At 37.7% G+C, this 27354-nt stretch overlaps 1 protein-coding gene across 2 annotated transcripts in view; it reads left to right on the top strand.

The window, feature by feature from the left end:
- Nucleotides 1-2734: 2734 nt before the first annotated feature.
- The window catches only part of lmx1bb (LIM homeobox transcription factor 1, beta b), a 72462-nt gene continuing 47842 nt past the window's right edge, over nucleotides 2735-27354 (top strand). The window contains exons 1-4 of one of the 2 annotated variants that reach the window (XM_079896685.1): nucleotides 2735-2934; nucleotides 5358-5530; nucleotides 7032-7156; nucleotides 8164-8350. In XM_079896685.1, coding sequence (XP_079752811.1) covers nucleotides 7087-7156; nucleotides 8164-8350 — 257 coding nt within the window. In that variant the 5' untranslated portion in view covers nucleotides 2735-2934; nucleotides 5358-5530; nucleotides 7032-7086. Of the gene's footprint in view, nucleotides 2935-5357; nucleotides 5531-6516; nucleotides 6800-7031; nucleotides 7157-8163; nucleotides 8351-27354 lie in introns of those variants that run through there. The other variant, XM_079896684.1, reaches the window with a different exon arrangement.

Below are 27354 nucleotides of genomic sequence, written 5' to 3'. Positions count from 1 at the left end.
TTGTTAATATTTTATTCTATTATTTATTGTTAGCCTAAATTAATCTTACACAGTAATGGTGTGTACATTATAACGAATATTTCTGTAAAAGAACGTTGTAAAGAAAAATGTAATTATTACAAGCTGCGCCGAATGGTAGAATTGATTATTGTTCAATTATTAATTAGTATTTAATTCTTGTTCAGTGGCTTTTTGTTATGCATATTTTCAAATGAGTGAAAATAACGTAAAGCTGCCTTTTATCTTATGTCTCTGAAAGGTTCATTATAGCAAACACTCATTAAAAGATCAAAGTGGAACCAAACATGAAAGTTCACTGACACGTACAATTTACTGTATGTCTGCTTCTTACTGCCATTAGCAGGGGTTGCTTTCTTTTTCAGGATTTGTTAAGATAAGTGAAGGATTAACCTGTAAGCTCCAAACAGCTCTAAGATTTATCCGATACGAAACTCAAATTGTGTGTAGCATAAGGTATGTTTCTTGAGAGTTCTTAATGTGCAGTAGCCTTGCTATATTATGTGCAAATTGTGAGACTTAAAGGAAAATATACTTTAAAATAAAGAATAGGGAGATTAAAACCATACATATATATGTTTTTTAAATTATAATTTTCACTTTAAGACATAATTAGCTATAGGCATTATTATTAGGTTAAAAGCGCAGAATCGGATAGATAACACGGTATTATAAAGAATTGTAGTGCGAGTTTGACAAAGTTTTTTTTTTTTTACTTCTTCAAAATCAGCCTCTCTATGTACATTTCCTATATTAAACGAATTGTTTTTTGTATTGTTGTTGTTATTATTATTATTATTATTATTGATTATTTATTATATTGTCATCTCGTAATAAAGAACGCTGTCCAGAAGTAGTAGTCCAGCATTTATTTTTGTTTTTATTATTTTTTCTTTTGCAAATCCTTTTAAATGCATTTAGCTAAATTTGTCGATTGATACTACAATAATAAATATATAAATCTATTTCGATGACGTTACTTCGTTGCGATCAAAAGCGAAGTAAGCATCGTTAGATGGCAGTGATGCTCTCGGAGCGCGTCTCATCGCCTCAACTCTGTACACTGCTATCATTTAAAGTGAGATCTTAGATGACATCTGAGGTGTTTCTAGCTTAAACAGATTCCAATACTTCAGTTCATACTTCATTTACAGAGTCATAATTGACACTAGTTTTGTGCACATTCATATACAGAGTAGGCTATTATTATTATTATTATTACTATTAGGGCTATTGTTGTTGTTGCTAATGTCGGAATTTTGTTATATTGTTGTTGTTGCTTTTGATTTTGTTTGGATCAGGAACATTTATTAGGCTATTTGTTGTGAAACGTTCTATAGGATTAATTTAATAGGCTATAACAAGTTTGAAAAAATTTAACAATGTTAATATTAAACTCGCCGTTAATTCAATATCGCATTATAGGCTACTTGAGGGAAAATCTCCCCTCAACGAAATTATTGGGCTAATTTGATTTGATTTATTTTGAAATGGAAACACTACAATTAACAAAATAGGGCCCATATCCTTCGTTTGTATTTTATAATTTCGTTTCTTGAGCGTAAAATTAATTTTTTTTAACCTGTCAGTAATCATTGGTTGGATGGATAGAGAGACACGAGCTTTTTAACTGTTTTTCATACAAAACATTATTGCGACCGGACACAATAACCAAACCCTGATATGTTTCTTAATTGTCCTGTGATCAATTATTTAATATATACATATTTACAAGTAATAAATATTACATAAATAATATTATATAATAAATATTTGCATTGCCGCTGTACATATTTACAAATAAATATAGGAAACTGTTTCTATAGGAAACTGCAATAACGTTATTTTCTTCTTTTCTTTTTTTCATTCTTTTCGTTTCTTTATAAACAAGCCGTTTAAGTCCTCTTAATGCATGGTGCGTTGTTCTTACCTTGTGGTCGAATTATCCGCGTTGTTTAACTAAAACAGTGTAGCAAAGCTTGCAAACATTTATTGAGTTTAGATTGGCTTTTTCACCCTCTCTCTCACTCACTCACTGTGGTGCACGTGCCACACACCTGCTGCTCAGAGAGAGAGGGAGGGGTGTCTGAAAGAAAACAATTAAAGAGAGTTTCTCAAGCAACATTGCATAAATCACATGCATTTGCGTTTCTTTGCTTTGGGCCTCCTTGTCAAAATTCTTTCGAGACCAAAGTTCAGAACCCATCTCGTGCGCACACTAAAACCCTTTCAACTTTTGTGGGCACAAAATTTGGGCCTTTGCGCCACCAGTGGCGGAAGTCGAACGACTTTTAAGGGACTCGAAACATGTAAGGCGTTCGCTCTGATTGCCTTTCATGCTTGTCCAATGAGATCCGTCTTTATGAAACACTTCGTAAACCAGAGTTCCAAACAAAAGGCCAAGTCCCTAAAACACACAAGTCACGCCACCAGCTCATTGCTGACGGCCTTGGACACAGTTCATTCCTCTCTGCGGCAATTACTTTCTTCATAGCACATCCCTGCTGGGGAAAGAAAACATCTTAACCAAGCCTAAGTTAGTTTCCTGGACTTAGCTGGTTCGCAAGCTGATTTTTAACAGACATGTCTTGTGTTTAATCTGTGATGCAAGAGCAGATATTTGTGAATTTCCAGTATCTCAAGAGCTATGCAATCTCTATATTAATTGCTCTTAATCCAGACATCTTTATACAATCGTCTTTTTAATAAGAAGCTTGATTTTCTCAAGATTGTCTCTGCAATCTGTCTGTCATTAGGCCTAGCCGTTTCTCTGCAGATCATTATTGAAACGCAAGGGGGAGCCTTTCACAAATCTTGTTTAGGCACAAAAACGACCCTCGGGCTCTAGTTTCATTACAAAGGATGTTCAGTGAACCTCAATAAAGGTAAATGATGCATCGATCTTTTCTAATGATGGTGAGTCACAAGGTTTTTTTAACATTAAATTTGGAAATAGTGAAAACGTTATTTTTTTTATTTCATTAAAGATGCACTCTGAGTAACAGAGGGAGTTGAAGCACCTTAAATAACTAGCGTGCGCATCTCTTCTTACCCGTGATTTTTTTTCCTCCACACATGCGTATAGTAGCATCCTTTTTGATCGTGGAAAATTACCATGCAAGTGTGGAGGAAAAAATCACGGATAAGAAGTGATGCGCACGCAAGTTATTTAAGGTGTTTCAACTGTCCCTCTGTTCCAACTGTACTCGATTACTTGGAATTAAACCTATATCTGCAAGGATGCAGCATAAAAACCACACGTGAACATTTTCGAATTTCCTGCGACCGAATAGCGAATTATTTTATTCTGAAACCTGAAATGTTGGATAATATAAAGATGTTTTGCAGGTAATGTGATCTCATTATGGCAGCAACTATGTAAATGTAAAATAATGAAATCTTCCACTTTATCATTTCAAATACATTTTCAGAAAAAAAAATCGTTTATTTGGTTGTAAAAGTTGTTTGTTTGGATGTTGTTTTTTATACAGTAGCCTACATATTTTACAGCTACATCTTTAACAACACTATTAAAGAAAATTAGCCCGTTTTTTGATATTACTGTAAAAAATAATATGATCAATAAGTTATGACAACACGTTTTTACATTGCTTTAACGCATCAAAATAAATTAAGCGATTGTCAACTTGTTGTTATTTTATATGTTGTTTTAAACTCATTTTTAAAGTCAGTTTAATGTATGCCTAATTTAAGTTGAAATGACTTAAACATCCAAGTTGATTGTAGGCTACTTAAAAAAATTAAGACAGCAACTTTTTTTTTCTTTTTTTTTTGTTTACATTGATAGCTATTATTGTTGTTGTTATTATTATTTTTTTGTTATTATTTATTTTAAGCTTTAAATAGGTGACTATCCAGTTGTTGGTTTACGGTCCACCTACTATTCCATTGTTTTCCTGTAATCTCAGCCCACAATTTATCATTGTTATTATATACAGTTCGTCCTTTGACTCTCCTCCTGTCTTTAGATTGATTGAGTATTTAATCGGTGACCAGTAGCCTTGCTGATCATCACGCGGCATTCTGCAGTGTAATGGAGAAAGTACTAAAAATTCATTATCAGATGAGGTCGACCGAGAATAAACCGTTTAGAGGACTGTAATGAACTGGCCGCCGTGGCCTATGGTTTTCTGAGTGTCAACTGAAGACATTTATTTTTAAAGGTGTTGGGCTGGTGGGGGTTAGGCTACTCTATAATGAGGGGTCGTCATAGGTATCTCACTTGGCGACTGCTTGAAGTCTCCTAAATGGCTCGGAGGTAGTACGGAATCCCGGGAGTGAGGCGGTAACAGGGGAGCGTGACGAATTATGTATAGCGCGAGGAGTTAAGCGCGTGCATTCCTCCCTCTCAGTGTACTAGGCTATATGATGTTTGGAAAAGAGCGTGTTAACTCCCATGCTTGAGTATAGCCTACATGACTTGGGGCGTTGGAGGCAAGTCGTTGTTTTTAGTTATATTAAAAACTGACGTTTGACTGGCCAAATCCTATTAGCCTATGCAATGAGTTAAATCAATTTTTTTGAGCATTTTAACAGAGGCTTCCTATACTTAGAGAGTGTATTTTTAATTTATTTTTATTTTCAAATAAATAGAGGGAGAACGAGAACTTGACTATGTAGTTTATCTCAGCAACAACTGAGGACACGTGCAATTAATAAAGACCTGAAGATGAAAGGCGCAACCATTAGTGGGTCTCAACCAAAATATCCAGCACTGGGATCCTAACAGTTGCTCTCAATAGGTAGTCAATGTATATCATTGGTAGTCATGGCTATCGTTAGTCTGTCTCAAACATTTGTGAAGCATTGGGCTGCCATAAATACAGCTGATTTATTATTTTCCCTCATGATCAAAACGGTGAGCAAAAAAATGTTTCTTTACAATACCGCTATAAATTATGCTGTGCAAAATTTAGTTAAACGATTCTTCGTTGTTTTTAATAAGAACGAAATGTCTTAATGGTTAGAGTTACTGGAATTTACTCCCCTAAATAAATTGCCAGGGTAACAGAATAATCAAAGAAGCTACACATTTTAATAAATGTATAAAAGATTCATCACTTATCTGTTGCATCATTTCATTTGTTCAGATGCGTCCTCTTTTGATTGGTTTATTGGTCTTGGATGAGAATAGATCTATCCAAAGCGGTCCCGCCGGAACGAAACAAACAAAGCGCACTAAATAAAATTAGCTCGATTTTTATCTTTTCTGTTTAATCGGTAGGATTATTACTCTATCCCAGACATCCAATAGGACTGCATTTTATTTGATCTGACTCTGTCATCCGCTGTCTGTGGTTATCGGCCCTGATCTCCAGGTGCATCGTGGACGAGGGTCAGAAGGTTCGAGGCTTCATAATGGACACAAAAGCACAAAGCACGCGGACGGGGCAGGCGTGATGCTCCGCTACCTGATATCAAAGCCAGCAGCCTCTGCATGAGAGGAGAGGGGGGAAACCAAAGAGCTCTATTTACGACAACAACAATAACAGTAACATTTTACATTACAATACGCATGTTACAAATTTGCCGTTATTGTGATTAATTACAAAAGAAATAACGCGTAGGCTAATTGCAAACAGAGCCACAGATTATACAAATGACTTGTTTTCTTCTGTATTCATCGTAATTGGAACATAGCTGCGATGCAAAGTGTGGGATACTTATGCTACTAAAATAATGAACAATAAAAATAACAGTTAGCCTATTATCGATGTTGTTTTGTTAACAGATAAAATACATGTGCTTTTTTCTTCTGTTTTATTTTTTGCGTCGTAATTTCGTTAAATTGGTAGGAGTTGTTCATTAATACGCAAATCATAGCCTATATTGTCAAAAAAAAAAATCAAAAATCAAAAAAGGCGCGACTGTTCTATAGGCTAAATGTATTCCCGCTTTTAAATATATATATATATATATATATATATATATATATATATATATATATATATATATATATACATGGCCTAGTCTGTGGGGCATCAACATCCATATTTGAAGTTGTAAATATGAATATACATAAAATTGTTTCAACATTGACTTAACAGCTCTTTCTTTCTTTCTTTTTTATCACTTCAGATATGGATGCTGATGTAGAAATGTAGCATTTTGAGCCCTCAACATTTTTTTTTAAGTAATACATTTATAGACACAGAACAGTCGCGCGTATTTCACATCTTTCTTTCTTTCTTTCTTTCTTTCTTTCTTTCTTTCTTTCTTTCTTTCTTTCTTTCTTTCTTTCTTTCTTTCTTTCTTTCCTTTAGGCAAAGCTTTAGTTTGAATTAGACTGTGTTTTCAGACTCGTTTGTTTTCACCACAGTTTTCGTAACGTTGTTTACCATCCTTGTGCGCCTCTAGTTTGGGAGGCAATGCGATTTGGAAGGCGGAACGCATTTAGTTCCACTCGGCAGAGTGCACGAACACTGGCGCACCAATAGCATCCCTATGTCAGTCAATAGTCTGCAAAGTGACGCGACCAAAAGGGGAGGGTGCTTTCTCTCAAGCCTATCTCAGTTTTGAGATTTCTCAAGCTGCAGGGAGCCGAATGGCGCACTAATTTAAGAGTTAACGTTTAGACATCTCCTTTATATTTTCGTGGATTTGTACTAATTTCCTGAAAAGTTTTGCGGGTCGAGACGACTTGTGCACGGTGTAGGAAAGGGAGGATCTCCCCTTGCAGCTCGTGATAGCGCACTGCCGGGATACAAACTTTACGCTTCGTGCAGAAAACGTCTAGACTGACTCGGCCGGTAATTAACAGGTGATTTAGTGCGTGTTTTAAGTTTTATAGTTATGTGTTGTTGTGCTTCTATACCAAGGTTTGATCAAGAGCATATAGTAATCTTGCAAGTGGCAATTGCAATGAAAAGTTTTCTTGAGCTGGCCATCTTAGATTGAGATTTCTGTAATATCAACTGATGTTGTGTGCTGTAGTTTGGGGATTTAAAGCGTGGACAACTCTGACAAATGTGTTGTTATGGATATTACAACAGGTCCCGAGTCACTAGGACGGAGTTTCCTTGCACGTAACAGTGGGAATATTTAAAGATGTTGGACGGTATAAAAATCGAAGACCATCCGCTGCGGTCGGGACAGGCTACGCTTGGAGTTATGCTGGGTAAGTGATTCAGTGTCTTCAGTATATATTCGGAGAATACGAAAAAATCATTTCTGAGAATTGTATAATGCTTTTTTAAAACAAGATGTCGAAGAGAACTACAACTGGAACTGTGGCAGTCGAGCTATGCAAGCGGCTTGGATGCATCCTCCTCATGTGTCATGCGTTTTACCGGCCGGCCGCATATCTGCCCAATTATCAAAGTTATTTCCCAGATAAAATAAACCCATGTACACAACTTATGTATAACATCCAATTCTCTTACATTTTATGCGCAACGTAATGCATTTATTTCCATGCTTCAAAATTGGCATTTTCATGATACAAACGGTTACTTAGGCTATTTCTCATTCTCACACCTACAGAAATATATCTTATTATGACTGCTTCATTTGAACTACAAATTGAACGTCCAAACCCTGGCGAATAAATAAAAAGCTTATGGTAAAAAGTAAAAACAGGCCTAAATAAATTTAAACACACACACACACACACACACACACATACACACACACACAAGCAAACAGACAGACTGACAAGCAACAACTAACAAAAACCTGCTACATAATTCCAGTCTTTTTTTGTTCCAAATGTTTTTGTAAGTAGGCTATATAAACAAAAAGTACAAATATTATTTTGTCAATTATTTTGCATAACACATGGCTATAATCGTCGCAATCATGTAGACCTGGGCTATACTTTTTTAATATTTAGTTTTGGCTGAAAGTTGCGTTATTTGAATTTCGAGAGTATATAATAATGATTATTAATAATTATAATAATAATAAATCCAATCGTGCATACAGTATGGTGGTAAATTGATAGTTATTCACACACCATTTGTTTTGTTTTGTTTTCTTACCGTGTCATATTATTTAATATGGCAATAGTAACATATAAGAACATATTTCATAGCCACCTCTTCAGTAGCCCATTTATAAATCCTTATTTTAAAAATTCAGATGCAGTCAGTGTGTTATTATTAAAATGATGCTTTTGCCCTCCAGGGACGGAGTGCCATCACCAGGCGGTGTGTGAGGGGTGCCAGCGGCCGATATCTGACCGCTTTCTGATGCGCGTCAACGAGTCTTCATGGCACGAGGAGTGTTTGCAATGCGCCGTGTGTCAACAACCGCTCACCACCAGCTGCTACTTCCGGGAGAGGAAACTTTACTGCAAACATGACTACCAACAGTAAGGGCATGGATTTTTTTTTTTTTTTTTTTTTTTGGTGTGTAACACGCGCGCAGGTTCATTGCTTTAGTTTTTTAATTCAACTGTGATCAAGCAAAGACATGACACAATTTTCGTTTTTACGCACGAGCTAATTCTTCTAGTCGTTCAGTTCGTAAAGTTGGACTGTATGGTGGAGTTGGTGGTATGATTTTGTTGAACTTGTCAACGTCTTAAAATGGTGTTAGTTTTACAATTGTGCCACCAAGTGTACTGTGGAGCAGTGGAGATTAGTCCTTATATTTTTAGACCTTTAGTTATAGATAGCCTAATGAATTTAGTTTGTATATCCTGCGTTGTCTAGTTCTTTTTTCTTATTTCTAAACTGAGATCGGCTAAGTCACTCCTGTGATTTTGAAGGAACTTTTGGGCTGTGATATTTTGCAACGCAGTGGGAATGAAAATTAAGCGATTTCATTTAAAGTGGTCGTTTCTTCGTTTATTTCGATTAATCCAGGTCGACATAATTATTTGATCACCTGTCGTTCACACAGTAGGTTTGTTTAACGCAGATTGATGCTGATGGTCACCACAGATTATTAATGTAGGCCTATCTTTATTTTACCTTTATTTACATGCCAATGGTAAATCGCCAGAAAATATTTAGGCCTAAATGAGACATTCCGCGTTATATATTTCTGGGAAATATATATATTCTTTAATTTCTTGTCTGCTCGCAGAAAATAAACGCGCTATTATTTTTCCTACTTATTTACTTATTTATTAATTCTTCAATTTTTTTCATTAATTTATTAAGGTAATTTATAATTGTTGTTAGGCCAATTATATAATATTAGTATTAGTATTAGTATTATTAGGCTATTGTTGTTGTTGTTGTTGTTGTTGTTGTGTTATGCACTCGTGGTTGTTTCGATTGTTCTGTTACAGAATGCCTTTGAACCATGAGGCTACCACCATGAATGTTTAAAAAAGCCTATATTTTATATGTGCAACCATTACATTCTGCTCGAATCGGACTTCTTATTAATCTTTTCAATAAAATGATGAAGGCCTGGTCATGGTATGGGATAGTTTGAATGTGCTCAGTGTGTGAGTGCTGTGTTGATCTTCACCCGGTCCTGAAGCTGTGAGTGTGGACCGATCGCAGGGCGCCTTATGTTGCATGTCTTCTTCTTCCCGTGTTTGTCTCTACTCTAGCTATAGCTTTTGTGTCATGGGGTTTTGAAATATCGCTCCCTCTCTCATGGTGATAACTGGGAGGTCCCTATCGGACACCAAGCAACAATTAAAAGGCCATATCTACCGCCTGACTTTAATAGTCCCCGATTTTTCCAGGTTGACCGTTAAGAGTTAGTGTTAACAAAATTAATTTCATAGCTTTGGTCTTATATTCCATTACCCTGGAGACGGCAGCTAGCGCGAGACATGCCAAACATGGGAAAGAGGTTTTCTGAGTAGCCTGTATCTATAGAAGGGCTGTTTAGATTCAGCATAGGCTGCTTGTCTTTGGAGTTCTCGCCTTTTTTATTCTTTTTCTTTTTGTAATCTTAACTCTGTTATGATTTCTAAGACTGGATGTCAATCAGATGTTAGGTTAGTGTAAATCATATTTTCCTGTCTGATCTCTTTTAGCCCGCATTACAAAACCTGCCATTTCATAAACAGCAGTTTCGTTCCAGCATTCACCTGCAATGGAGGTCCTTTCACGCGCGTGCTACAAAGGTAGCTAGCAGTAATATTTGTTTATTTATTTCTCAATGGCGGGCCACTTAGTAGATGTAATTGGCACCTTTTTGACTTTTATGACGTTCATTTAGGTTGTACTTGTCAACCCCGCAAAGCGCCCGTGGCTCCAAGTTGAAGTCCTTGGCCGTTACTGGTGGAACTCCGCCTAATGACATGCTAGCATCAATTGATTCATGCCCTATAATCATTGGAACCGTAAATCACGACATTGGGCAAACGTTCATATTCACACCTCTCTGTCAGCTATTTACAGCACAAGCTTACCGGCGGGAATTTATAGCTTGTTTTGGCGCGGAAATTTCACCTCGCTGTAGCTCAAGAGTAACTTGGAATAACAGCCTTTCGTTATTAGAGGATTAGCTTTGGAATTACGATCTGCATATAATGTTCTTTAAATGGCTCAGCAGACCTTTGTGTTAGTGCCAATTAAAGGCACAGGTTATGGAAATATAATTGTGTTTTCAAGCTATTATTGGGAATTCTCGTTAGGCTACTGTATTGCAAATTAATCGGAATTCATTTGAATTGCAACGCCACTAGTCTACAATATATAGCCTACAGCCGGCACTCGTTTTTACATTTCTTTCTCTTTTTTTTTTTGCGTGCTTGCTCAAAGGAGACAGGAAAATAAATATTAAATAACCCAATAGACTATTATTAATCCTCTAAATTAGACTATAATACAGACTATTCAATCTCTCATTTAAAAAACAATTACAAAGTTTGGAATCTTTTATCTTTTGTTTTCAGAACATTAACTTTTAAAATCAGAAAAACTGTAAAAACTTTTTAAATTAGGATAAATGTAATTATAATTAAGTTTTATATTAATGTTTTCGGCAAAGATGGCTTTTGTGGCTGAATTGAACTCGTGAATTGAATTATTCTCAAATAGACATTAGGATTTCTGTACCACATGCAAAGAGAGTAGGATTTCTGTGAACTCAGTGTGTGTGCAAGATAGGCTAGACTGTTATTTAACAGTATACTGCATTATTTGAATGCTGAATTGTTTGAATGTTCCCCTTTGGCCCTTGTCAGTGGAACCTGGCTCAAGTCTGTTGTTAGTCTTGGTCCAGGGATAATTTGCTCAAAGTAGGAAGTTGTGGACGATCCCCTGGTGTGCTGATAGTTCTATTTTAGCACCGTGGGGGCATCCTCCTGCGATGTGTTGTTTTTTAATTAGCTCTGCTTTGCGAACAGGATGCCATATTCCCGCTGACATGAGTGGATTTTGGTCCTTGCAGTGTGTTTTCTACATGACTGGAGCCGTGCACACCCTCCCAATACACCCTGACATCGTGTTTTAACCCAGAATGCCTTTACTCTCCCATATTATCATTGTTTTGAATGATTTGTAATGTTCTTGAATACTTGTTTCGCTAGTTGTATAAATATAAAAATGAAAGCTGCTTTAATGAAAGTGTGAGAAAAGGTATCGCACGTTTAGAGAAGCGAGGACGCCGGGTCCTAATCCTGCAGCGTTCAGGTTTTTTTTGCTTGCAGTGTTGAAGGCCCTTGTATAGCGCCCTGCTCTGGGATGAGGCCGAGCCTGAGCCAGCCTGTTCCTCTGCAAGGAAGTATTAGGTTTTGTGTCAACATTAGCCCAGCCTCTCCTGGCAGCATTAGAATGATGCAATCATCTGTCATCTCGACTTGTGCCACACACATACCCCACCACCAGACGTTTAACGCTTTGACCTAACGGGATGTTATTCTGGTGTAGAGGGGAGCGTTAGATGGCTGGGTTTTGCTTTTAAATTCATTCATGGAATAGATTATTTAGTTTTCTCCATACAGGTCTCTTCTCTTTTAGATGTGTTAGTAAATGTCCTTGACATGTAACTCCACAGCTGTGATAGTATTCAACCATAGAAACGGTGTGTGCTATGTCTATATGTTTAATGTGCCAGCCAGAGACAACTTTAAAGGATATTTATTTTGCTATTATAAATACAGTACATGCAGAAGCTTATATTTCTTGAGCCATTCTTTGCGTTATAAATGTGATAATATGAAAATGATCATTTATTTGAACTGACCTCTGAAACACTGATGTTTTGTTGACACACTTAAGGCTTTTTAAAGCTTGACTATGATTTTTAAAAGTTGTGTTTTTACCTAAACTGAATTATTAATCCATTTGATCAAATTATGAAATACTTGAACTGCATATATTAATGTTTATATTTCTGTATTTACATACATATTTCAAATTTTATTTTACATACATTTGCCTTATTATTTATATAATAATTGGTACGAATAAGCTAACATTTTTGATGGATGTTACTATAGCATCATAATGAGGATATATTATTCATCTCATGAAACTACTAAAACTAAATTAAATATTTTACAATAATTGGTAACACTTTATAATAAGGTTCGTTGGTTTACATTAGTTAACTAGTTATCATGAACTAATAACGAACTGCACTTATACAGCATTTATTAATATTTGTTCATTTCAACATTTACTAATACCTTATTCAAATCTTGTTAACATTAGTTAATGCACCGTGAACTAACATGAGCAAACAATGAACAGCTTTATTTGTATTAACTAATGTTAACAAAGATTAATAAATACTGTCACAAATGTTAGTTCATGTTAGTTAATACATTAACTAATGTTAACTAATGAACCTTATTGTAAAGTGTTACCCACTAATTTATTAAGACATTTCTAATCTATAATTTTAAACATTGGTTCATTATCCCGAATTGGATAATCAATCTATCTGTAATTTTTTTATCACCACTATAACATCACCAAACAGAATTGCAGAAATAATGTCACGAACACTCCCCTCATCAACCATTGGTCTGACAAACAGATAAGGCTGTTTCTAAATGCCATTTTAAGATGTGTTTGTGTTGGACTGGTTGGGATGCTGAACCACAGTGTTTTTTCATGGGACTAAACGGATATCTTAGTAAGAAAAATACTAAGAAGCCAAAATCATGACACTTTCCATAATTTCTCTACAATGTTGCTTGCTATAGGCTCATTATTTCACAGTGTTCTCAACATAGTGATGAAGCTCAGTGTCTCCACAGTGTTATTCCTAAAAACAGGCTTTTCACAGGTATACGCTAGAAAACACTAGCACTGGGGTGGCAAGTGGTGCCACGGGGCATCACTATCTCCACCTAACACATTCTACCCATACATGAAGACATTACGCAAGTGCGTTTGTCTCAAAACAGTTGGATCTTGAGTTCACGAAATAACCTACATCATTAAAATAAAGCTGGAAACAAAATAGAATTCATGAATGCAAAACCAGCAGCGACATAATCCAGTGATATAACACTTATTGGTGTCTTTCAAAGTCTCCGCATCCTCCAAAATAATCCTGGACTATTAAGTTGTCTTGCGAGAGTGTTTCAACTGTCTTGTCATAGACAAGAAGATTTAAGCTTGGCGCATGTCTTAGATGCGAGTTATGAGGATGATAATCAAATCTCATCTTGGACTTTCAGACTCTGTCTCTCCCTCTCTTTCTTTTTTCATATCCTAATGAGATTAGCCTCCCAACAGCCATAGTACTAGCTGATTTGAATGACAGGTCTGCTCCGCTATCCAAGGCTATCTTACTAAGCTCTTTGCCGCATTGTCTTGAATGGAGGGACTGACGGAAGCTGTGTGCCCTAATCCTCTTATTTGTGTCAGAGGGAGAAAAGAGGGAAGAATGAGGTGGAATGGGACAGTGCTTTGGAATGGGACCACTGCCACTTCCTCCCTCTGAGCCCTCTCTCACAGCCAAGTGAGCATGAGAGGGATCTTATGGGGCTCAGGCTCGCAGACAGGCACAGTCGCACATGCATTAAGCAGTTTGCTCCCTCCATTTAACCCTTGTTCGGAATGCATTTTCATAAAGTACAAAGCTCTTGATGGTTTATAAATAGAACATATCCCAGTAGCATTTCAGCACAAATGAAAGAATTCTGGCAGGTGTTCATGAACCAAGAGATACTCACCAAAAATGGAAAACTTTTACTTGCCCTCTCATGGATACAAACCTGTGTGACGCTCTTTCTTCTGTGGAACACAAAAGACTGTCTCAGTGTTCTTTGAAGAACTTTGTTTGGACTTTAACATTCTACAAAACATCTTCTTTTGTGTTCCACAGACAAAAGAAAGTCATACAGTTTTGGAACGACACGAGGGTGAGTAAATGATGACAGATTTTAATCTTTAAATGTCAAAACTCGCCTCACCATGTATGGGCCCCATATCAGGGTGTTTTAGGGGTCATTTGAAAGAATGACTTATGCTGGTTCTTGCTGGATGCTTTGTGGTCTTTTGCGCCCGCTCAGTTTTCCTTCACGTGGAATAAGCTTTCTCCTGGTCAGACCCTCCTGGAGCTAGAGGTAATCTGTCTTCAGATGGAGCTCCCACAGTTCTTTATTTACTCATTCAACTAGTTGGAAGTCTGTTAGACTGCAGATCAGATGCTCTGAAACGATCTGATTACCTCAACCAGCCAATTACCTTCCTCCTCGCGACCACAGTTCTAAAGCCAGATTGTGAGATTTCTTCATTTTTGTTACAAAGGGAAAGAGAAGAGTAGCAGTTAGAACGATCTTGAATGCTGTCATACCACCAAGGTACTTGGACGGACTTTTCGGGAAAATTAAACATAAATATTGGAAACGTTACTCTGGCTAGCAATTGAATCCCTACCATACAGCTCTACTGATGTTTGAAGGTGAACATGACAGTTTGCGTTTTGGTTGGCTAAAATGTTTTGTGTGGTTGAAAGAATAAACATTATTGATGGAATCATACTTTTTTTTTTTTTTTTTTTTTTTTATCAAAGAATGGTTTTGAGCAGAAGCGTAAAGTTGTTCTACAAGCAGAGTACAGTTGTTTATACACCGGAAAAAGGTTGATGCCTTAAATATTTAAGTACAATCAACTTGAATGCTTAAGTCATTCAACTTAAATTACATTAAACTGACTTAAAAAAAATGGGTTGAATCTTGTATAAAGTTGAAAATTGCTTAACTTAATTTGATAAGTTAAAGCAATGTAAAAACATGTTGTCAGAACTTATTGATCATATAATTTTTTACAGGCAGTCAGTGCTTTTATAAAAATTATAAGCTTCAAATTTATGCTTTTAAATCCTTCAGATATTGGCCCCGTTAACTCATTGAATGCCCCATTAAATGCCTCATTGTAAGCTTCTGCTCAAAACCATGAAAACAGAAGCTGATTTCTAAAACCTCATTGACCTCTTGTATATGATAATATGAGTCGTGGTATATATGTGTCTTTCATTGGTGCATGAAAATTAAATGGCTTTATCCTATTAGGAGGTGTTTTCCCCAGCAATTGAACAAAAGAACAAAAATGATCTTATCTATCTAAACTATAAAATATAGTTAATATATATATATAAAGGTGTTGTTGTTACCTTAAGAAGCTTTTTCTAACTGATTTGACCCTTAAACATTTATTTAGTTAATTGAGTCTATGAAATATTTTTCTGAACCTATTGAGATTGAGGTTTATGTATGAAGGACATTTTTAAGTTATGTGACAAAATGCTCAAGATCGCTCACTTATCACTGAAGATTTTAGAGAAGAATTCAGAATTGTACTACAATGTCTAAACTGTTATTCAGAAAGTTTGCTTGAAGTAAAAGAAATAAGCTGTGCATCAGAGAAGGAGTGTCATTGCTCAGTGTGTGTGTGTGTGTGTGTGTGTGTATCCGGGACGAAATCCTGAATCCTAAATGTAGCGGTCTAAATATTCCTAATCTCCCTCCCAGGGTTGTGGGGAAGCTGAAGTAGGAGACAGGTTAAAGTAAACTGAAAAACCAGCGTTCCAACCAGCAAGACCTCCTGTTTCCCCACCCACGGTCCTGATCTTCTGTTGCGATGGGGATCACCGCTGATCGGCCCATCGCTGACTGGACCAAGGAAAACAAACGTGAGCAGGAGATGGGGGGGATCGTATTTCCATACCTCCATGGGACTGCGAGCCCCCCGCAAGCAGCTAAAATGATTTGTGCTGGAGGTCAAAAGACCCATGGCGGCTTCAAAAAGTGGAGAGTGGAAATATTTGGATGTTAGGCGGAGTCAATGAGAGGCACAGTGATAGAGAATGGAATGACAGGAAAAAGCAGCTAACTGGATTGCAGATGTTTCAAAATTTTAATAATCTTCTGTCAGAAGATTCCGGGGAGTTAAACACACAGCCACAGCAATGCAAACAATTAGTTTTAATCTCACACTCATTGGAATTAAAGGAATATTCTGGGTTCAGTGCAAGTTGAGATTGGTTGACAGTATTTGCGGCATGATGTTGAGATCTACAAATCTGCTTGTCCCTCCTTTTCTTAAAAAAAACGGGAGAAAAATCGTAGTGAGGCACTTGCCAAGGAAATTAAATAGGGCCAGTGTTTAAGCATTGTAAAAGCTCTCTCTGTTTCAAAAGTATAGCCAGTAAACCTTAATAATGACAAGAACAACTTCAAGATCAACTACAGCTAAAATAAAATACAAGACTAGTATATAAACAGAAACATTGAAGTAAAAGCTTTTGTAAAATGATATGCTTTACATTTTTATTTTAAATCCTGTGAGAATTGAAAAGAAAACGCAAATAATTTTTGTGCCAATGAACAATATGCTGTCAATTGATCTTAACTTGTATTAAACCAATTTTATTAGAAGCAGAACAGATTAAAAATAGTTTTCTTTTTATCATTTTAACAGTTTTGTTTTAAAGAAGGTTTCAGCCGAGGACGTTGTGATGTCATATTTAGGTCAGGTCTCTTCTTGCTTTTTTATGCAGGGATGCAACCTTTGTGAGCCAAAAAAAAAAAAAAAAAAAAAATTCCTAAAAGTATAATACTGATCGTCTGTGCCTTTTTCCTCCTCACCCACCCTAACCCCCACCCCCCTCTCTCCTGCTATCCTTCTGGATGCTAATATTTCTCTGAAAAGAGCCATAATACATCTTCCTGGGAATTTCCACGACTCACAAGTGCAGCAAAATGATCTGCTAGTCTAAAAAAAGGTGGATGAGGGAATGAAATATTGAGCATTTCTGAAAATCGAATAAAGGAAAATGATTTATTCCATAGTGCCATTTTAATGAAGACTCATGTGTCTTTGTTTACTTTCGAGCGATACCAAAAAACCTAATATATTGTCTGATTAATATTGAGATATTACGTGTTCTTTGTTTTAGTGTCAAACAATGCATTCTCTTTATTGTTTTACCTTGTGAATGCTGTTGTTTTGATTGTACACTTTTACCAGTCCCCCCGATGCCCATCTTTTTTTGGCAGGATTCATAACCACAAACACAAACATGCTGTTCAGACATAATAGTGTTTTCGAAGAAACACTGAACCTTAGAATTGCTTATTCAGCAGTAAGGACTGGATGAGAAACATAGCTAAACTCACTTGAGTCACATATGGAAAATAGATAGACCTGACTTTTGCATTTTTTGCCCCTAAAAAGATTAGCTTTGGAGTCAAACATTTCTGTTATGGCCTCAAACTTGTTCTCCATCTCAGACCAATCCATCTCTTCTCCTGGCTTCCCTGCTTCTGTTGTTTTTTCTCGGGAGTGAGTGAGTAAGTCCATTCCCCCCTCCCGAGGTGGGCGTCTGTCTGTTGTCAGGCGTGAGGAGCGGCCCCTGCCCCTGCAGTTAGCAGGGGGAAAGCGATCCTGACCCCCGGCCCAGAACATGAAACCAGAGCCGGTGTGTGGCGCTTGGTGCTCAGCTGGAGAGGCGGCAGAGCCCTGACCTCCAGCTCCACATCACACCGTGCGCCAGACTCCTCTCTGCCCTCCTTCTTCTGCTCTGTAGTGGTGGGACACGGTGCCAAACCACCTGAGGGCAAAGCCTGAACACCCCACGCACCCAAAAACATCTCCATCTGTGAGATGAACAGTCTGCTACAATCCAAACAATTTACTGTCACATTCATCCTCATTTGCATAAGTACTCTTTACAAGAGTTAAAGGATTAGAATATAGTGTTACACATTAGGTTATATGATATCTAAAATAATACACATTCAAATATTTTGTGGAATAAAAGCAGACTGTATTCAAATACAGAAATGAGACGTTATTTTATAGTGCATTCCTATTGGTTTTGAGGCTATGGGTTGGCGGATTTATTAGTATACAGAGGGTGTGGTATCTGTGACAAAATAATGATTTAATGATTTATTTCTCAAATATTATGTCCAGGGCATTCAATCCATTGATACCATAGTATTTAATACTCCAAAGTACTCCAAGGTACATGTCCAATAACTCTACATCTTATGCTCTTTGTGCTCTGTTAATGTTTTGATACTGTTTTGGTCGTTCAAGTTTCAGGTGTCAAACTTTCTAACGACCTTCTTCATCGCTGTCAAATGAGAGGATTTCCAGTGGTTTGTAGATAAATATTCTACTCAAACCAGCACTCTTTTCTCCATTCTCTCAGAAACTCAATCTCAGAATTGTGAGATTTAAACGTGCAATTGCGAGTTATAAAGTCAGAATTGCGTGATATCTCGGAATTCTGACTTCTTTTCTCAAAATGGCAAGTTTCTATCTCACAATTCTGACTGAATTCTCTATAACTCGCAATTGCGAGTTTATATCACGCAAATCTGACTTTATAACTCACAATTGCGAGTTTATATCATGCAATTCTCAGAAAAAAAAGTCTGAATTGCAAGATAAAAGTCGCAATTTATATTTTATTTGTTTTAATTCAGTGGCGAATAAACAAGGTAAAACAAGGATTTATCAGTAAATTTGTACTGGGACTTAAAACCGAGCAAGTTGTTCAACAAATCCTGAAAATGGCTTGCTTAAAAGATTCTGCTTAAAAGATGGACACTGTTTAAAAGATGGCGCTGTAGGTTGGCAACATTCATAGACAGTAAAAGAAATGGACACAGCGACCCCATTGGATTCAACGGAGAAAAGTGAAGTCAATTAGAAGCACTCACTTCCTGATGGCTGAGCGTACTGCGCAGACTCAAACTGAGCTTGACGACGTAGATGTGACGTGAGCAACCTGTCTGTCTTCTAGTAGCTGTGCCAAGAGAAATCTGAATCATTCCCTTTCCGAAACTTGCAGAGACGGAAAGTGTGAGTAGGAGGTGTCCATGAGCTAGGAGCAGGAGAAACTTTTGCTAAGTATTCTGATTAATTATTTTGTCATTTTGCCTCCACGTCCCCCCGATTGCCTGCAAGCTTCTCCTCCTGTCTATACGGTAATTCTCTACTGTGCGATAGAGAGTCGCGTGGTTATAACGTAATCGTTAACCTATTTTTACAAAAAAACGGCTTCTACGGGGCCATAACGTAAGATACAAGGTAATGGAGCCTTTTATACATTTTCGTGTTTCTTTAGAAATAAATAATGGACAAATGGAGTCTTCAAACGCCTCAGATGTAAAAGTTATTCGCTGTCAAAGTGGCACCAAAATGAATGGGAGTCAATGGAATGCTAACAGCAGGTGGGGGTCTGCTAATCAATGGCGGCGCCCGGGGAAGCTTCAATTTTTTACGAAACATTGGCCCCCTGGCAACATTACATTTAGCATTTGATTCTGCTACAACAATTTAGTGCAGTGTTATTGTGAATACATCTTTTGGAAATGCTTTAGAGAGTGTGTGCCACTGAACCAACGTCTTATTTTGCTGTTTTCTGTTCTGTTCTCCCATTTTGTCATTCATCATTAATTTGTATTTTAGCATTGTTTGTTCCCCTTCATTCTAATACATCCGAACAGACCTGGGTCACAAAACACCACTTGAGAATGACTGGTCTGGATAAGATTCTCTCTCAACCAATTTACATACTATTGGCAAAGCACAATCAAAGCAAGGTCAGTAATGTGTCATAGTTTTCAAAAAGAGAGCCCAGCAAACACATCATCCGTGACGTTGGACCCAGTGATGTAAGCGGAGAAGAACAAATGATCTGCTCTGAAGTGTTAAGTGCTTTAGTGTTATGATATCAAATGGAGCATGAAGGCTCGGACAGAGGTTTATGATTTCACTTCTGTATCCCTTTCATGGCTCTTTCCTGTCGTTATTTCCCAGTCTCAGGGCAGCTGTCTGTCACTCACATGTGGGCTGTATTTGCATATAGTTGCTGAGTACATGTGACTACAGAACTTCATGTGATGAACAAGAGTGGATTCAGTCACAATGAACCATCTCAACTGGCTTTGCTTTGGGATGCAGATTTGTAGCGAAATTCTTTATTGTACAAAACTGAACAAAAGCTTAATGTCAGTCATTAAAATGTATCAACTGCACGGGCCATAATTAAAATGATGGCTTTATCAAAATATTAGTTTGATTGTACGTATATCCTATGGGGAAAGGTTCATCCTCTCATTTAAACCCTATTGTTCTGTCATTACTATACATGATTACATGGTTGGTTGCAATTTAGCATTTGTTTAACAACAAATCTGCAACCTAATTTTGAAAAATACTCCCACAAGTCATATGATGCTCTCACACGGACACATGCTCTGTAAAAAAAAAATCATTGTGTCATTGTGGTGTGGGTGTTTGCCTTTTTAACAAAGTGGCTGAGCCTGGTGGCGTATTTGCTTCGTGGTTTTCAAGTAGTGCTGATGTTTCTGTATCCGACAGGCTGCAGAGGGTTTTTTTTGCAGAGCTGACATTCGGTCTGTTCGCAATGGAAGGGCAGCTGCTGTATCCTCTCAACATTTTGGCCTGATCCGCCGGTTACACGCTTGCAGGCACGCATACGCGCCGCACATCTGCATCCCACATGCTTAGATACACGCGTACACATGTTGTCGGATTTGAGACTATAATCAGATTAATTGGTCCATCTTTCCTTGGAAACCTAAGATACATTTTACGTTAAAGCATTTTTTTACAAGAGCCATATCGATGTAACATTAACCAGAAGCCGTGCTCGGAGTGTGGGGTCAGAGGGAGACTTGAGGGCCCCTGACATGACATCCTAATGAAATAAAGACTGCAGAAAGAGAGCGAATGCAAGAGAACCGCTCAGAATTAGCTATTAAGAGAGAAGAATGATTCCTTTTCTCTGTACCTTGCTCACAAATGATACCCCTAAAAGTGTTTTCTAGCTTTTTTTTGTTTTCTAAAAATGTTAACTTTTACCTCAGATGTTATGTCTCCCCCATTTGAAAAACATGAGTAAAAATCAGTCATGGCCCCATGAGGGAACCCGAACATTAGTTGAAGTATGTTTCTAATCCTTATTAACATTCTCCAAAGTCATGCATGAAATATGTTTTGTGCCACACTACGCACCATGTGTTTTTCTTTTGCTCCACAAGTATTTTTCAAACAGAGATCCACTACACACACTGCTGTGCATTATTTTATTATAGGGTTGAAGCTCACCGCAGCCCTGAGAGTTTAAGAAAAGGAAAAACTGGCCTTGATTTTCCACCAAGTTTTTGCTTGCTCCGTCCCAACGCTCCTTTTTGCTCGATTGTTATTTTCTAGTGATGTCACCAGCACAGGTAAAACATGAAGTTTTATTTCTTTTCACAAACCGTCTGTTGCTCCAACAGGCCTTGCATTCCTCCAGCACATTTTCACGATGCCGACCACAGGCCCATCCTCTGCTGTCTCTGCACTGAATCTGTATTTTTCTCTGTCAGGTTTTTAATGTCTCCCAAAACCTGTATCATTCTCCAGGGAGAGATGTATGATCAATCAAAAGGCTCAAACATCATAATTTTTTGAAAACTCCCACCCATGTAGGGTTTTTTTTCCCCTCCGTGGGAGACATGCGAGCAGCTGCGAAGAAGCTCTTTTGCCAGCCATCGGATGAACCTCAGTGGACATCCGTCAAAGATTATAAAAGAAGTCTTTCTGTTTTTCGTAATTGAAATGTTACGTCTTTCTGACCGGTGAGAGAAAGACAAACGAGCAGCTTGAGAGCCAAACAGGAAGACTTTTTGGCCTTTTGGCCCGAGTTCACGTAGTGTATCTGAAAAACACTTTTAGTTGTGCAGAATTTGAAGATGTGGTCTTTCAGTTCCACATCATATGTAATGAGCGGAGAGCAGCGAGGAAAAAAACAGGGAAAGAGAGGGAGAGAAATATGGTGAGTGGTTTCTGAAGGCAGCATTAACACAGGGTTCTGTAGTATTAAAAGAGATTTACACCCTAATGTTTTAAAGCAGTTTTCTTTAGCTCATAGCTCCTCTTTTAAAGATATTTCAAGGAAGCTATAAAAGTGAAACGACAACTGGAGAAAAAGCCCTGACACAGCATTGGAGATCGGCCCCTCAAGCCATACTGCATCTAAGACCCGACAACTCTTGGGGCCCGTGGGTTTGAGTTCAACCGCAGTTGTTGAAAGTCAAAGCAAGATAAATACGTATACGCTTGCTCTAAGGTTTCATGTGACTTCGTTAAGATGTGTTTTTGCTTGAGTTCAGCGAAGACTAGGATTGTATAACTTGTGATTGTGCTCCTCATGATACCTGTTCTTCACATTTTCTGCTGGAGGCCCATTTGTGACCCAAATGTAGCAGTGTTGTCTGTTTCCCATGCAGTTCTTTTGAAGCATGGGGTCTGCGTGGTCCAGAACGCCTCTGCTCTGTGTCAGATGTCATACTCCCCTCTGGGCTGACCAACAGGCTCTCTTTGCACTCTGATGTGCCCATAATATTTAACGGTGCTTTGGCAACCCCAAATGGAAACTCTTATTTGGCCTCTGCAATCAGTGTTCATTTCTTCTCTGGTTGAATCTGTATTTTTGTTTCCTTCGTTTTTATTTAATTAGTTATTTAACCCTGAGTCTTTCATATCTGTGATGTCGAAGACATGGAAATTTGATGGAGAAAGTTAAGTCTTCTCAAAGGGGTGCTTGTAGGAGCAATAGCTTGTCCAGAGGTGTCTTTTGACCGTAGTATAATTGGAAAGTCAAAGTATTTGCAGGTTTTTAGTATGTGTGTGTGTTTGTGTGTAACGTGTTTGAGGGCCTCTAAACAGGTTAAATAGTTTTGCTTTACAGTAGACATTTGGTGCACATGCACAACAGCTAGCCAAATTATGGTCCAATTAGTGTGCATAGACAACCCTCTAAAATGCGAGTAAATCACTCGCATATGCAACCAATTTTCACAAGAGGCGACTAAAAATGTTATTGATTTGCCAATGACTTCTAAATTGTATGATTACAGTCACCTGTAATTGAGTCAGAGGCAAAAAATAAGTTTCAACTAACACAGTTAAATGTGTGACCAAACACATACGAAGCAAAGCATGTGACGTAAATACTGAATTGAGCTCTCTTTTACGTCGTCTTGCGCTTGAGCAGACAATTTCACAAAAAATTGTCAAAATGGCTGTCTTGGCGAGTATTCTAGTAAACAGTTGGCTATGTCTTAAGTGAACGTAAACATTTGAATAAGAAAATGCATGTGTACAGTATATTGGATCCGTGCATTATGTCTTAAAGTGACAGCAGCCTAATATTCCTGCTACTGTATGTGTTTTTAATGTTAATCAAATAAAGACTATGCAGTGTTATTTTACTTCTGATTACTTTATTCAATTCTGTACTAATCTACCTAATCTGTATCTAACTACTGTTAGATCTACCTGAAAAGCACTGTTTATTTAATTTGCATCTTTGTTATATTGTTTATAGTTTGGTTAGTTGTTCTTATTTTATTACAAAATGTTTACTTGACTTTAATAGTGTTTAAAAAAATTTAATTACTAGCCAATGGCGACTCGAGCTTCAGTGTGTCCATAGAGGGTTGATAGTAGATAATATATATAATAATATATATAATAATAGAGGGTTGATATAATAATAGAACAAACCTATTTACTCACCAAAAATCATTTCAAACCTGTTTGTCTTTCTTACTTATGTGGCACACAAAAGAAGATATTTTGAAGAATATCTCAGTGTTTTTGTTCTTACAAGTCAGTGGGGTCCAAAGTTGTTTTGAATTTCCTATTATCAATGTAAAGCTGCTTTGGAACAATCTACATTGTTAAAAGCGCTATATAAATGAAGATGACTTGAATCATTTTGACTTTCATTATATAGACAAAAACAGTTGAAACATTCTTTAAAAAAAAAAAAGGATTAATTTTAAAAAGAAGTATTTGTAAACACTGGAACTCATTTTTAACACTAGATTATCATTCCACAGAGCAAAAGTGTATAACAGATATCAACCGTCATGGAATTTGGGGTGTTTAAAGTCTCCCTGTGGTGAAAATCAAGCTTTTAATGTTGTTTATATGTCTATGTGGTGTTTTTAATATGCTTTAAGACATTACAAATGCAGTGAACCAAAGACAGTCTCAAAAACGCGGTTTGAAATCGATGGTTTTTCTGACGTCACAAAATACCTTGTAACCAATCAGTCAACGTGTGATCGTCAACGAGTGGATCTCTGAGATGGTGCGAGTGAGTGGAGGCGGGGCTAATTTGCATATTCATAGAACGGCGTATACTAAATGGTGTAGAGTTACATTAAAGCTATTTTAAGGCATGACGATTTATTTTTTCAAGAAATTTAAATATGTAATTTTGGTGATCAAAGATAAGTTTTAAGGGAGACAATTATTGACTACAGGGGGACTTTAAAGAACTTTTATGTGTTTCAAAAATGTCTTACGTGTGCAATTCCCCGCTTACCTATAAATCAGTACCACGTCATTATTAGTCCTTGGTTCTTTTAATGCTATATTTGATTATATTCCAGGGTACTGTATGGTGGGATGTGAACATCAGAGACTGATTTCTTCAAGGTGCACATTCTTTATCTCGGTTTTCGTGTCTAGGCTGTCCTCCTCGAGATGGACATCGCCCTGTGGTTGCAAACCACCAGAGGCCTGTAGGTAATTGCACAAGTGGTTGATATTTCAAAGCCTGAGCTCACTCGCTATACTCCAAATGCGTTTAGGTGCTAGACTGGGAGCGTGTAACCTATTCTTAAGATATTTCAGATAGAAAGAGATGTCATTTTCCAGTGGTTGCATGAGTGTAGATGTCCGTTTCATCCTCGAGATTTGTGATTGTGGCGACATCCATGCAGATGCATTGCATCAAATCCAGGCTGCACTTAAAGTGTCCTTCGCACGTAACAGTTTATGTGGAAGGTTCATAAGACCCGCAGGATCAAAGAAAAGCAGGAAAGAGCACCATAGAAGGGAACAGGAAAAATAAATAGAGAGGGCACGTTTTTTCTTACTCTTTATTTTTTCATTGTCAACACTGTTAATCATGTTAGCATCGACTTTACGGCTCCTCCCACGGCGGGGGCTCATGCTGTGGAGAGTTGCCCGTTATTTTAATTCGTTATTTTTATTGCTGTGAAGAAAAATAAAACTGAGAGAATGCAAAACAGACCTCTTAAACATAAGAACAATGGCAGTTAAAAATGAACATGAAAAAAGAAACACGAAACTTCACACCACAGACCTATATCCTATTTCTGCATATTTTTTTATTGTGCTGTAACAATTTGCTCTCTGAAAGGTCAGAGAGCGAATGAAGATCACACTTGACAGTTGCTTATTTCTTTCCTACGTTCACCATAATATTTGTTTATTTTTCAGGTTAGCTCTGCATGGAAACATTCATCAATCTGCTGTATAAATGATATGATGTGTGTCAGGCTGGTATTCGCAATAATGCCAATCCTTTCATTTTCACTGAGCCTTAATTGACCTGATTGCTATGCAATCGTATATATGTTCTCAAACCATTATCATTATAAAAAACACAACTGTTTTTTTTTGTATCCCCATGGCATCTTCCAATACATTTACCACTAGGCCAGTAAACCGATTCCCATCTGAAGCAAAACATTGGTTTTTGCTAGAAAGCATTTTTTTTATGGAAGGATCAGGCAAAACTACTAGGCATGAGTCTCTGATTTATTAAGGCCACACAGACCTCAGAAATGTGTGGTAGGGAATCCTCAAGCACATTTCACCCCTATAATCAAAATTTATATGCCAGTGGGGTCGCGAGCGATTTGTTTTGGCTGTCCGTTGGAGTGCGAACACGTGAATGAAGAGGCTGGCGCGGACGGAAGGGGCGAATGGCCTCAGAAACCTCTAGTTCCTGTCTCTCACTTCATCTGTTTTACTCTCTCTGAGTTTTAATTGGGAGTTATTGCTGGTGAGATAAGTGTGTGGATAAGCTTGCTCTGATCTATGAGGTGCTTGGACATCGCCAGTGCCGTGCAGTAACAGAATGTGTTCGGGGTCTTGGGCGTGACCCTTACTCCACTCCTCTTGCCCTCTGAAGATGTTTCCTGATCTCTTGCACATTTATTAATTCCTCATCCCTTCTCTTATTTATCGAGCAGATTTGTGAAACTCCCGGAACTTTTGACACTTTCGCGAAGCTTTACCTGCAATCGAGTGTTTACTGTAGTGTTTTTGGGGGTATCGCTCATGCTAGTGATAGAACCACAGGAGCATTCCAGCCCTGGCCGTGTTAATGCTCAGCCTTAGGGGGGTATTAAAGAATGTGGCGGCTTTGAAGCTATCGCCTCTTTCCCCTTAGTTTTCTCTCCCTTGCTTTTTCTGGTCTCGTTTCCCAGCTTTCGTCTGATCCCTCCTTCCTCCTCTTTTCTTCTCCCCCTCGTTATTTATAGCCATACCCATCCTTCACCTGTGAATAGATGGTGAGGATGAAAGATTACTGGTTTTCAGGCGTGCATGACTTTTGTTTCACATGGATTAATGGGGCTAGGAGTGCTTTCCCTAAGCACAAAGAGACAAATTTGAGCATTAAATTAGACAACTCTTACATGCCAAAAGTGTTTGCTCATTGGACAATCGCCAGCTTGTTTCCAGAGCCTGTCAGAGTAAATCACCTTAGATTCACTGATGAACGCTAATCCTGTAAGCAAGCATAAGTATGCTAAGATCTAGACCCTGTTATATTCTCTTTTAGGCTAGAGTAAATCTTGCTTTGAGCTGTATATTTTCAGTCTGCGGGAATGCTTTGACGTTTCATGGATAGTTACAAAGACTTTTCTCTATCCCTTGGAGTTCACTGCAGAAGCTTAATGTTGGATGTAATTCACTCACGCCAACGTGAAGTCCTGATTATTTGTGACATGTGCAGTTGCAGATTGCTCATGTAACTATCAACACTCTTTTGAGAAGCCTGTGAAATGGCTTTACGAGCACAGTTTTATTGTGCTGATGTATTGAAACAGGAAGTCGGGATGGGACATTCCACATATTGAAGGGCTTG

Source organism: Squalius cephalus (genome assembly GCF_949319135.1).
Source record: "Squalius cephalus genome assembly, chromosome: 16".
Lineage (NCBI taxonomy): Eukaryota > Metazoa > Chordata > Actinopteri > Cypriniformes > Leuciscidae > Squalius > Squalius cephalus.
Note: the sequence above shows the minus strand (reverse complement) of the source record. Positions and strands in the feature narration are given on the sequence as shown.